We start from the raw sequence: 12,993 nt of genomic DNA on the forward strand, positions 1-12,993 counted from the left end.
AATCAGTGCCATCATTTAGTTGACGAGGAGGTCATAGGCTGGGACTCAAATGGTGATCTCAAAGGTCTTTTCCAACATAGTTCATTCTGTGATTTTGTCAAAAGGTTCTTCACACAGAGGGTATTTGACTACTGGACCAGGTTCTCCAGGGAAGTGGTCACAGCACAAAGCCTGACAGAATTCAAGAAGCGTTTGGAAAATGCCCTGAGGCGCACAGTGAGATTCTTTTTCGGGGTGTCTGTACAGGGACAGGAGCTGATCTCGAAGACCCTCGTGGATCCCTTCCAAACCAAGCCAGTCTGTGATTCCGCGAAAGGCGGCTGAAGGCTCCGCGGCCAGGGCCGTCAGCGCAGCCCGGCCACAGCAGGAGCCGCCCGCAGCCGCGGCGCCCCCGGCCCCTCGCCCGGCCCCGGCCCCGCGCCTGCGCGGCCTCGTGGCGGCGCCTGCGCGCTGGGGAGCGGGGCAGGCGCCGCTGCTTTCGGAGCGTTTGCGGGCGCGGAGCGGCTGCGGCACCGCCGAGTTCGCGCCTCCGCGGACACCGGGCGCGCCCGGCTCCTCCCGTAGGCGCGCCGAGGCAGCACCTAGCTGCCTGGGAAGGGGTAGGGTAGGTAGTTGGGTAGGAAGGTAGGGGAGAGTCGGTTGGGTCCCGCTGCCTCCTCATCGTCATGGCCGGCTCGGAGCAGCGGGAGGACGGGGAAGCGCCGCTGCCCATCGAGGATTCGGAGCTGGCGCTGGCCGGCATCAACATGCTGCTGAACAACGGCTTCCGCGAGTCCGACCAGCTCTTCAAGAAATACAGGTCAGTCCCGGCCGCCCCTCCGCCGCCTGTTCCCCGGGCCCCTTGCCGCCGCCCCCGCGGGCGGGAGGGGAGCGGGCGGCGGGGCCGTGGGGCGCGCAGGGGGCCCTGGCGGCGGAAGGCTCGCCCTGCCCGGCCCCTCGGAACGGGAAGGGTCGGTGCTGCCGGTCGCTGCCTCGGTCGGGGCTCTCATGAGGAAGGGACACGCGTGTTTTCACAGAATCACAGAATGGGTCAGGTTGGAAGGGACCGCAGTGGGTTATCTGGTCCAACCACCCAGCTCAAAGCAGTGTCATCCTAGAGCACAAGATTTTCCCCAGACCGTTCTTGTATGTCTCTAGTGAGGGAGACTCCACAAGCTCTCTGAGCAGTCTGCTCCCTTGCAGGGTCATCCACACGGCAAAGGAGCTCCTCCTCATGTTCAGGTGGAACTTCCTGTGCATCAGTTTTTGCCTCTTGCCTCTTGTCCTACTGCTTGGTACCACCGAGGAGGGCCTGATTCCATCCTCCTGACACCTTCCCTTTAGATCACATTGATGAGGTACCCTCTCAGTCATCTCTTCTCCAGGCTGAACAGGCCCAACTCCCTTAGCCTTTCCTTGTAAGAGAGATGTTCCAGTCCCCCAGTCATCTTCGTTGTTCTGTGCTGGACCTGCTTCAGGAGCTCCATAGCTCCTTTGTACTCAGGAAGCTCGAACTGGACATGGCACTTCAGGTGTGACTTCACCAGGGCTGAGTTGAGGGGCAGGCTCATGTCTCTCAACCTCAGTCCCTCTGGGACTGCTCTCCCTAATGCATCCCAGGCTTCTGTTTGCCTTCTTGGACACAAGGGCTTGGGGGTGGTGTGTGCTGTGCTGTGGTCGGGGGTGTCTGGTGCCCTGTTGGAGGGGTGGAGAGCGGCTGAGCAGGGGTCCCTCTGTAGCACTGTCTGCATTTGGCTGTCATGTATGTGCAAACACACACGTGTGGCTGGAGATATGTCCTGGGGGGTTTTTGCTCTGGTGCTCGTGTGTGGTCTGATGTGGTCTTCAGCATACCAAATGGATGGCAGTGAAAGGTCTGTGAGTGCTGCTGTGATTATCTTTGGGCTGTAAGAGTATGTTCATAATCCCCACATACATCATGTCTAGGTTTCTGCCTTAAGTAGGCATTTGGTAGGAATGGCATTAATGCAGCTGTGTATGTCAGGTTTAAAGAAAAGGCTGCCCCTACCTGTCCTTGCTTCTTTTCTTAGGATTAATGTCTTCCACTCGAGCTTGAGCTGCTGTAATTGCGCATACATTCTAAATAATTAATATGCACTATAATGCTGTTGTCTCTATGATTAAAAATGACTTTGGATGACTTAAAATAGGACTTCATAGTGATGGTGTACTTATGTATTTAAATCTCGTTTACAGAAAGGATGGTTGGAAGTAGGGTGCAGGGAGTAAGACACATTAAGAACATTCCCCTTAATAATAACTACAACAGTGGAATAACACTTTATTGAGTACCTGCAACAGGTTAATATTAAACGTGTCATTTTGTCTCTGGTATATACTGCTATGTTACACAAAGTACTGTTGTGTAGAACTGACTGGAATATTGCAGGTGACAAGCAAGTCTTATTCTGCATTCCTCATGTGCATAAACATGAGGTCCAACTCTTAACCCAGCAATGCCAAGACCACCACTAAACCCTGTCTGTAATTGCCACGTCTGTGCCATGTGAAGTTGCACCCTATGAGTTACTTCTTGAGTATTTCTTTCTTTTGAAGTCCTCAGTTGTTCTGTGTATCTAAGGAACCTGTTGGTTTTGGTTGCGTGCTTTTGTGTTGTGTAATTTTTTTAAGGTGCCAGTTAAGGAACACTCAGTGTGGTTTCCTCTCCTCCACTTTCGCTTGTGCTGTGCTATTGCTTTCTCTCAGTAGTGTGGATCTGGAAGGAGTCTTAGAATTCTAGATATGTGATGCTTCTTACATGTTAAAGTAGTACTGGGGAGTAAAATTTTTAAGATTTCTGTTCTCAGAATGCAGTTTAATCCTCCCTTGAAAGGGTGAATAATGATTTCTTCTGCAAGCTATTCTCTTGGTTATCTAGAAGGTTTTATTACTAAAGATGTGTTAAAAGCAGAAACCTGCCAGTCTTTCTTGCCAGGTGCAGGATTTTCTTTGTTTGACTTTATCAAGAAATACCTCTGAGTTCAGTGTAGTACATTGATTGTGGCTTTTAAACACCCTCTGCAAGGACTAAGTAGGAATCCCTTTATAAGATTAATAGTTTATGGTTTATAAATTGATAATTGCTATCTTGGGCTGGAGATTTTCAGAAAAATTTAAAAACTTTCCTTCATCCCAAAATTTGAGTAGTAGCTTTCCTCTTGCTGTGGAATAATAAGCCCTTATTGAATTAAAGTATAACTGTATGTTGAGAATTTGGATTTCATATAGGAGAGAAGATGGAGCAAAGTATGCTCAACTTCCTATAAACTTGAATTCTGGAGATATGTGCAGTGAGGGCCACTTGTTTTTCCCAACAGTTTTTGGTTCTGTGCTTGTCTTGAGTGTGTTCTTTTTGCAAGGACTTAAGCAGTGCTATTATATGCTTGTTTGCATGCAGTCTTAATGAGTGTGGGTTTTTTAGGTGTGTGCATGGAATTATGAAATAGAACCCATCCTAAATGGATCTAAACCCAAATGAGGAGAGTTTAGAAGCTCTCCATAATTTAATATTGATATTTGTAATTCATGGTACTAGAGGTCAAAGATGTCTGATGGCATGCAGTAGTTGTAGTTTAGCTCTGTTTCAGAAGCTTAACAGTTATTAATGAATTGTAGAAGTGAAAAATGGAGATACTCAGCAAACTTCTGTTTCAGTAGTCACATCACTTAAACTACTTAAAACTGTTTCTTAGAAGCTGCTGGTTTTGATTCTGCTTTTTGTTACTTCAGTTTTTAATTCATTTGCCACCTGAAAGATCTTGTGAAGAATTCAAATTAATGCTTCTATCTTTGCAAGGCAGCAGGCAACCTTGTCTCTAAAATAGACAGTGTGTATTTTTCTTTGCTCTTCTGCATTTTTACATTTTCCAGGAAGTATTGAACTGGGGTATTCTTTTTCCTCCTGTAGCTTTGTGGATTTTTAAACATATAGGAAAGAAACTCACAGAAGAAGGCTGACTGCCGAGCCTAAAATCAATTATATTTGAAAGCTGGTCGTAATGCAGTCCTTAAAGATACCTGGGTTGGAATTGCAGCTGTGTTTCATATGCATATCCACACCAGTAAAGTCTTGCCTATGAAGAGTGGTAGTACTTTGAAGTTACATGCCACAGAACTGTTATTTCTGTATTGGACATGGGAGAGTGGTATTTTGTCTTCTGGTGGTTACAGCTCATATACATATCTATAGAAAATCTGAAGAAGATGGATATTCAGTTGTGTGCCAGATACAACATGTACTTGGAACTGCATTGGCTATCACACTAAAGCACTTGATGATTTCTCAAGTGTTTGTATTTTTGTTTTAAATTATACTTGAGGGAAAATAGTAGATTTTGAAAAATTATCTACACGTAGCATCCATATCTGTGCATGCTTTTTCATGAGTTTAAGTTTTTTAGAAGTCCAGATCCTCTACCTGCTAGTGGTGATAACATTCTGAACATGAATCAAATACCAGTGGATGTGGTATTTTCATAGATCTTTACTAGACAGCACCACTGTCCTTTAGTGCTTGTGGCACCTAATAAGATTCCCTCATGAGTGCTAACTCATGTTTGAAACTGTCAGATATCAGTCTTTGTATTCAGCTTGAACAATGCTGACTCTGTCCTAGTTCTCATCAGTTTAAACTTTTGAGTATCTGTGGAAGCTGCAAGAGGGATAGAGGTTAACCAAGGACATAGATAGTGAAGATAGAGCACTCAGGCAGCAGGGTGGTACTGTTTTGGTGAACCACCCTGACACTAGCAGGAGAGCTGAACTGGAGTGTTCTTTTTCCCATTGTAGCTTTGTGCATTTCTAGACACATAAGAAGGGAAAAAATTGTCAAAAGAACTTATATTTTTGCTGATTTTTCACTTCTTAAGAGCATTTGCAATTCAAAAATGATTTAAAAACTTCCTCCAGCTAAGAGAAGACTATGTTAAATAAAGCCAGGAGTTTTTTGCTGAGTGTTTACTCACAATGAAAATTGTCAAGTCACAGAGTATCCTGAGTTAAAAGGGACCCATCAGGGTCAATGAGTTCAACTCCTGGCCCTGCACAGGACAGCTCCAAGAATCACCCCTTGTGCTTGTGATCATTGTCCAAAGCTTCTTGAACTCTGTCAGACCTGGTGCTGTGACCACTTCCCTGGGGAGCCTCTTCCAGTGCTCAAGCACCCTCTGTGTGAAAAACCTTTTCCTATACCTAACCTACACCTCACCTGACACAGCTTCATGCCATTCCCTTGAGTTCTGTCACTTGTCATGAGTGAAAAGAGATCAGTGTCTGCCCTTCCTTGTTCCCTCAAGAGGATGTTGTAGGCTGTAGTGAGGTCTCCTCTCTGTCTCCTCCAGTCAGGAGAAGCCAAGTGACCTCAGCCACTCTTCATATGGCTTCCCCTCAAGGACCTTCCACCACCTTTCAGGCTCTCCTTTGGACACTCTCTGATGGCCTTGTGTCTTTCTTATATTGTGGTGCCTAAAACTGCGCAGAACACAAGCTGAGGCTGCCCCAGTGCAGAGCACTTCGAGTGGATGCACTCAGTGCCTGACACACCCCAGGACACATGGTTGGCCCTCCTGGCTGCCAGGGCATAAATCATGAGATCAGGGCTATTAACTCACAAGAAATCCCACAATCTTCTGTCTCCTACCGAAGAAACATTTGACTCTGCATGAATGACTCTAGCATCTAAGAACGCTTGATAAAGTTTCCAACTTCCACCTTAATGGAAAGAGAAATGGTACAAGATGACAAGTAAAATGTATATAGTAAAAGCATATCCACAGAAGAAATTGAAGATTATCTAGAGAAATGTGACTATAAGACAAAATGTGTAAAGATATAAAGAATGAGGCCAATGTAGAAAGACATGATGTTCAGCTTGCTAGGGTAAAGAGGAACATGCAGAACTGGAAGCTAGTGCAATTGGGAAGAAAGCTTACTATGGTTGCTAAAAAACCCTGAAATTAATTTGAAGTCGACATGCTACATTATGTGTATTAACAGATACACAAACTTAATAATGGACCAGAAGTCCATTATGAATAGGCATTTGAACTTAATATTACCAACTTAAAATGCTGTCTGTAGCTAAAAACACCTTTGACCCAAATAAAAGTTGAGACAAGGTCACATTAAGCCAGCATTGATCAGTAGGTAGATTATGAGCCATGTATGGGCTGTCTAACCACTGCTGAAATTTTTTCTTATATACCTCAGCAAAGGAACCTTAAGAGCAAAAATGAAGTGACTTAGTAAGTGCTGCAGTAGGTTCTCTAGAGATAAAGCCAGCAGAGTGGGAGCTGACGTCAGTTGGTCGAAGGATGATAGCATCTGGATTGGTAGTGTGAGAATAAATTGTGAGTGCCCTGCTAGCAACCCCGTGTGCTTTTGTTTGATCAGCTATAGGCAGAGGAGAGCTGCTAGATGGATGTATAGAAGAGGGAGTTATTTGTAAGGGAAGTGTTTTTTAGGAGCAAAATTCTAAATGTGTACCTCAATGAGGTGAGATTTTATTGCTCAGTGCTAGGCAGGGTAATAGTAATAACAATGCACATAAAACCAGCATCAGTTTTCCAGGTATCTGGATAGATTAGAAATATTTTAAGATTGTGCAGATTAAATCTTCCAAGACCTCAGTACACAGAGATAATCACATTGAGTGTGACAATTAGTTTTGTGGCCTTCATCACAGAGACAGGTGGTGTTGCCAGAAGAAGTGGTAGAAAGGGTAAAGGTAGGTTGAGAGATCTGTTTGTCATATGGAGCAGTATCTGGTGGCTAGAAGTCCAAGTGAAGATGACAGAAAGCTAAAATCTGGGTTTATAACTTAAAGGTTATAAGTCAGGTTTGGTGGAAATGGCAAGAGGTGTGATACTAAGCAGATCTTATTAAATTAATTCTGTGAAAGATGCAAACGCTTTAAAGACTTTTTACTCTTGTTAGTGCACCCACTTCTTGATCTACTGTATCTGGTAAAATATTTCAGGCTGTTGTGATAGGATAGATATGTTTTTGTTTTAATCTACTTCAGGATTTCCGAGATCTTAAAGCAGTTACATTATGTCAGTTCAGCTGTTATAGTTGGTATGGAAAGTGATTTTGATCAGGTTGAAAGAAAAGGTTTTGCTTGAGTCCCCAATTCTTGCAGATTTAGAGAGTGCAAGTAGAGAGTTAGTATAAATCTGCTGATATAACTAGCTTTGTCTCTCACCTTTGTAACTAGTTTCAAATTAAAGATGCAATTGAAAATTCTTCTAATCTCTGGTGTTGTGATGTTGTGTGTCTACAGTTCACAGCCTGAAGTTAGAGCAAAGCAACCTCCCATTAATTTGCAGAAGAACTAAAAAAAATGAGATAAAAACTGGATAGAGCAGGGCCACAGAATTATTTTTATATTCCTGAATTTCTCTTTTGGTTGTGTATTTCTAGTAAAAATAGAAATGTATGTTAAGGGTTCATTTAACAAAGCAAATTTGGCTTGATTATGAAATGTAAACTAAACCTAGATCTGATATTTGCAGTTCTCAATGTGATTTAATACTGTAATCCTTCCTTGACACTTTTATTACCATGGGTATTTTATATATCAGTTTAGGATGAGAGCTGTACATATGAGGATCTGTCACATTTGTAGTCTCACAAAATTTCTGGAACACATTTTAGAATAATCTGTGATGGAATAATGACTGAAGTATTTGTATGTTGTTGCAGTAAATTCCTTACCTTTCTATTTACATATTTTTCTGCCTTGTTTTAAAGTATTTAGTTCCTGCATCTGTATTTATCTGTGAACTTAGATGAACTATGTCATCCATTTTGCTTTATTCTCCCACTTTGTGGATCAAAATTAATTTGTTTTGTTTCAACCTGAGCATCACTCAACATGATGACTGGAATTCTTGATGGACTGTGGTTAAAGTAGCAAGGACTAGAAAAACTGTGAGGAAGTGTTGGCAAGTTGATTACATTACTCTAAATTTAAACTTGGGCTGGGCTGTAGAAGCTTTAGAGGCTGATGTGGAGAAGGGAAATACTATCTTGGAAAAAACTGTAAAAAAAAAAAAAGGAAATACTGAGAAGTATTTTTTGTTTGTTTTTATGTGCTTCAGTTCTGATGTATTTTCTTTTATTGTGAAACTGGGCTGTATTATCTCAGCATTATTAAACAAAGCTTTAAACCCCTGAATTTATCACCGTGTGTGAAAATGGGGCATAGCAAATACCTTTATTCTGAAACTGAGTTAATGCCTTAAGTATATGCTATGAAATGAGGCAAAACAATCAGGGTTTTTTGGGAGAAGCAATGTCTTGTGTAATGCTAGTTTATATGTCTGGAGGAAAGTTCTGCTTCAGTGCTCTTAAGTTTTTGACTTTAGTTACACATGCCAACTTTATTGATATGTAGGAATTTTTACTGTGGTGTCTTGCAATAATGGTGTTAATAACATAGTTTGTGATAAAAAAGATACCTTCAGGAGTCCTAGTTTCCTAGGTGAAGTGCAAACCATGTTTTACAAAATATGTCTGGAGACTGATTTTTTTTTTCCCTTTCATCTTTGAGCTAATTGAAAGTCTTTAGATTTTTCTGTACTTAGTGGAGGTTATTGCTTTCAAAGTTGTGAGGATAACTTGGCTACCCAAGTTATATATATATATACACACACTCGCCAAGTGTCTCAGTGTTAATTTGTATTCGGTTCCATAGCTCCTGTCAGCATTGATGTGGCCCTTGTTTTGCTGTTAGTATCTTCTCAAGTACTGCCTCATTTTTTTGTTTCTTAACAACTTTAGAGTTGTCTGTCAAAAAGGATGGAACTTCATGTCTGAAACTGAAGGTCACTTACAAGGACTTTGAGCTTTTTGTGGGATTGTGTTTTTCCCAGAAACTTACTGTCATCATTAGTCACACCTCATTTTTTACTGGGACAGTACTGTGCCATTGCAAACTTTTCCTAGCTCTCAAGGAAAAGAGGACCTTAAACTGTTGAAGAATTTATCAGTCAACATAATACTCATGAAGACTGAGCACATAACATGGTTGTTGTTTAAAATTGTATTTTAAACACTTAAATCACCTTAATAAATGATCTTCCGTAAAGCTGCAATTATAGTCTCTACCCAGTGACTGTGTAGGAATGTGCTGTAAGTGTTCCTTATTTTCTTTAGTGATGACACAAGTTCTGTGTGGGGGACTCCTACAGGAAAGTTTTGATGTTTTGATTGCCATGTTCCATGGTCTCAACAGAAGCATCTCCCAGACATAGGATAATATTATGCATTGCGTTTCCTTCCTTCAGGGTCCTTTTGTGCTGCAGCCCATATGTGCTGTAATGGCAATGCTTTTTATAGATTGTGTGACTGAAAGTTAAAAAGAACTGATCTGTGACATTTACCTCATGTATTATAGCTGCTGATAATTTCAGAATGGAATAATGATGTGACTTGATTTTTTTTGTTTCATCTTTGATCATGGGGGATGAATTGGGAACAGAAGTAACAGTGAGTGTCAAGAGTGCAAGTATGGAAGCAGTTTTGAAAGGTCAGTTGAAAAAGATAAGTATGTACTTGGGGAAAAAACTCAGCTGTACTCAGACAAATATACACTTGGGTGAATTTTCTTTGCTTCAGTTTATTTTGTAGTCTTTAAAGACCAGTTGGCTCTCAACTGTAGTTACCTCAGTTTTTAACATTATTTTAACATTTTTTAACCCTCCAGAACGGCTTGCATTCATGCGTACGTAGGTCTGAGGAAACACAAAAATGAAAATTTGCTTTATTTCTGGGCTTATTTGAAGCTCAGTACACGGCTTCCTACTTACAGACATAAAAACGATCTATGTGATCTGTGTGCTGATCTGTTCTGCAGTTTTAGATCAGTTGGGTGTTGATAATGCAGGTGTGACCTTGAAATGTGTGGAGAAGGTTGTGCTGGGAGTATGATGGTAGGACTGGTTGCTGAATGGTCCCACGTGCCTCACGAGTTGAAGAAGGGATCATGAGCAAGCCATGTGCCCTCTGCAGGAGGAGTTCATGCTGGAGGTGCCAGCTGCAGCAAGTGCAATTTGTGTGGCTGATTGCTGCTGCCCTTTGTAGCACAGCTGCTGGGAAAGCACAGTCCAGGTACTGAAAAACAGACATTTACTGGCAGCTGTTCTTTGTTGCCTCCTAACAAAGGGGGAAGTACTCAACCTATTGTTCCTTTGGAAAAAATAATGGAAAAAATGTGATGAGTTGTATTGATCTTACATTTAGGTGTATATACGGAATTGAGCAGCGTATGTAGAAAGGAAAGGTTTCTCCTGTTACAACATGCTTTGTTTGTCTTCCCTGTTTTTCTTTCTCATTATTCTTGTTAATGGGCTTGCTTTTAGAAATTTATGCTAAATCAAAAGTGAGAAAAGGTGTGTGTAGGGGAAGCATTGCTGACTGCTGCTTTTTTAAAAAAAAACAACAAACGCCAAACAGCCAAACTCTACTCTTGTATTGTATTATATGGTACAGGTTCACTACTGGAAATTTGTGTTTTAGCAATATGCTTCTTTCTTGGTGGTTTTTCAAGTACCTCTGCTATTTTAAAGCTCTGCTTTAATATAATGCTTGGAAAATAAAGTTGAAAACAAATTAGATACTGTACTGTAGCAATATATGTTTCTGTAGCCTAAATTATACTTCTTAAATGCTAGAAGTCTGTGTTTTTATATAACCTGGCAGCCCACCACTAAACAATGTGAATCAGTGGTACCACTGAGGTTCTGACATTTTTTGTTTTGTTTTTTTTTTTCAAAGTGCCTTCTATGTGGCATTACTGTAGCCTCATGATACCTGTCTGATGTATTACCATGGTTTTAGTTGCCTCAATTTTTTGATCTAGCTGTGATTTCACCCTTTGTAAATGGCCCTGTGAACAGAATAGGTTGAAGCATCTTAAATCTGATCCACACAGGGTAAGATAGGGATTCTGAGCTTGCAACAAAACAGCTACAAAACCATAAGCCTTGTAAGAACCTTGTATTACAACATCTTCATTATGTTGTATAGATGCATTTTTTTAGTGGGTAGGTTAACTTAAATTCTTAGAAACAGATGGAAATGGGACTCTCTTAATAGAACCAGTTAACATTTGTCTTCTAGGACAGAATTGTAGTGATGGATTACAAGAGGAGGGTGGACAGAATTGTAGTGATGGATCACAAGAGGAGGGTGGACAGAATTGTAGTGATGGATCACAAGAGGAGGGTGGAATTGGCAGATTTTTAATTTTTTGTAGCTTTTTCTTTTGACCTGAATTGAATGTATTTTGATGGCAGTGGTTTCTCTTAAAATATCTGTATCCTAATACCTGAAAAATTATTTTTTAAAAATATATTCAGTATAGTAAAAGATGAAGCTTTTGGTTTTCTATTTCCATTAGGTTTTGCAAGTGTCTTTGTAATTGATACAGAACACCCACTGAGATCTATTTACAAACATAACAAGCTATACCCAAGGGAATCAATATGGATCATTGTTACAGAAAATATGTACAAATGTAGTAACTATTTTTTGTTTTCTTTACAGAAACCATAGCCCATTAATGAGTTTTGGAGCCAGTTTTGTCAGTTTTTTGGTGAGTAGATGAGAACACAGAGTATATATCTCTTGGGGTTCATGGCTGTATGTGCATGCATGTGTTCATAATACTCTATTTTTTTTTCTTTTTCTGAGACTAATTTTTTACAAATTTTTATATTAAGCACAGCTAGAGAACAAGGCATTATGCTGTGTAAAGTTTATTTACTCATGTGGTTTAAATAGAAAGTAAAGGTTTTGCAATCCAGCTTCTCAGATGTATTAAATATTTATGTGTTCCATTAACGGAGCCATAATAAAAAGTTCTCTTAAGTGAGCAGTTGAGTTGTTTATTTATTTATTTATTTTATTAAAATAAAAGTCATGAATGCCTGTTTCTCTGGTAACTTTTGCTGTTGTAGATTTTTCCATCCATATGTCCAGGTGACAGGTGTTAATTCAATCCATTTGCATTGCTTCCAGTTTGGATAGATGAGAACTGAGAATACTGATTGACTGAAAAGTCATAATGAGCAAGTTAGATTTGTTAAATGCTTTTTTTGAATATGGCATACTAGAAATTATAATTCATGTATAAAAACTGAGCAAGTGTATTAGAAAATATTTGGATCTTTGTTTTTTAGACTCTCCTTATTCTGACTTCTCTGCTTCATCTTAGATCTCACTAGAAATTATCTATGGTAATACTCTTTTGAAGGACAGAATTTATTATAATATGTCAGAAATACATGATTTGTGAATGAAATAAATATGAATTCTCTGTAGTGTGCAATATCAAAAAATACACTGGTTAGGAAACCTCCTGGGGCATATGCTTCCTTTTAAGTTGTGGAGGGGAGAAAGGAAAGAGAAAATCTCTCAGGCTTGCTTATCTGAATTGATGTGCTGAACCAGTGCAACATCACAGTGCAGCATCAGAGGATCTTGAAAGTATCTAGCTTAGCTGCTGTTCTAAATATAGCAGCAGCACTTTGTGTGCCTCTGTCATTCAGAGCTTTTGTTTAATAAGGTTCAAGAAAATAAGTTACTTGTCCTGAAATTTTTTTTTCAGTTGGTTTAGCAGTACTTGGAGTCAGATGTGGTTTCTTTTTCTTCTTACCTGTGGAGGGACTGTGGCTATTATTTTGAAGAATTTAATAGCTGCTTATTGTTACTGACCTTAAAGGCCTGTTATTTATATGAATGAATAAAAACAGATACCTACACAGATTGATATAATGCCTTACGTAACAAAAATTGCAAATGAATGTATAGGAATTTTTCTTCTAGTAAAGTAATCTGACAGTGCATTTAGTTTGACTGTATTTGAAGTCTAGGGTAGTGGTTAGCACTTAGTGTGTTCTGAGTTGATTGTCTTGAAATTTTGGTAAAGAACTCAATTTTCTAGTTCTGTGTTTATGTGTTAGAAGTATTTGCACTGATGTGTGTATATTA

The 12,993-nt window shown here is 40.3% G+C and overlaps 1 protein-coding gene across 1 annotated transcript in view; it reads left to right on the forward strand.

Annotated features, from left to right (window-relative positions):
* Positions 1–468: 468 nt before the first annotated feature.
* TTC39C (tetratricopeptide repeat domain 39C) overlaps positions 469–12,993 on the forward strand; it is a 37,816-nt gene continuing 25,291 nt past the window's right edge. Inside the window, exons 1-2 of the mRNA XM_015617858.3 lie at positions 469–799; positions 11,548–11,596. Coding sequence (XP_015473344.1) covers positions 666–799; positions 11,548–11,596 — 183 coding nt within the window. The 5' untranslated portion in view covers positions 469–665. The remainder of the gene's footprint in view (positions 800–11,547; positions 11,597–12,993) is intronic.

This window comes from Parus major, chromosome 2 (genome assembly GCF_001522545.3).
Source record: "Parus major isolate Abel chromosome 2, Parus_major1.1, whole genome shotgun sequence".
Classification (NCBI taxonomy): Eukaryota; Metazoa; Chordata; class Aves; order Passeriformes; family Paridae; genus Parus; species Parus major.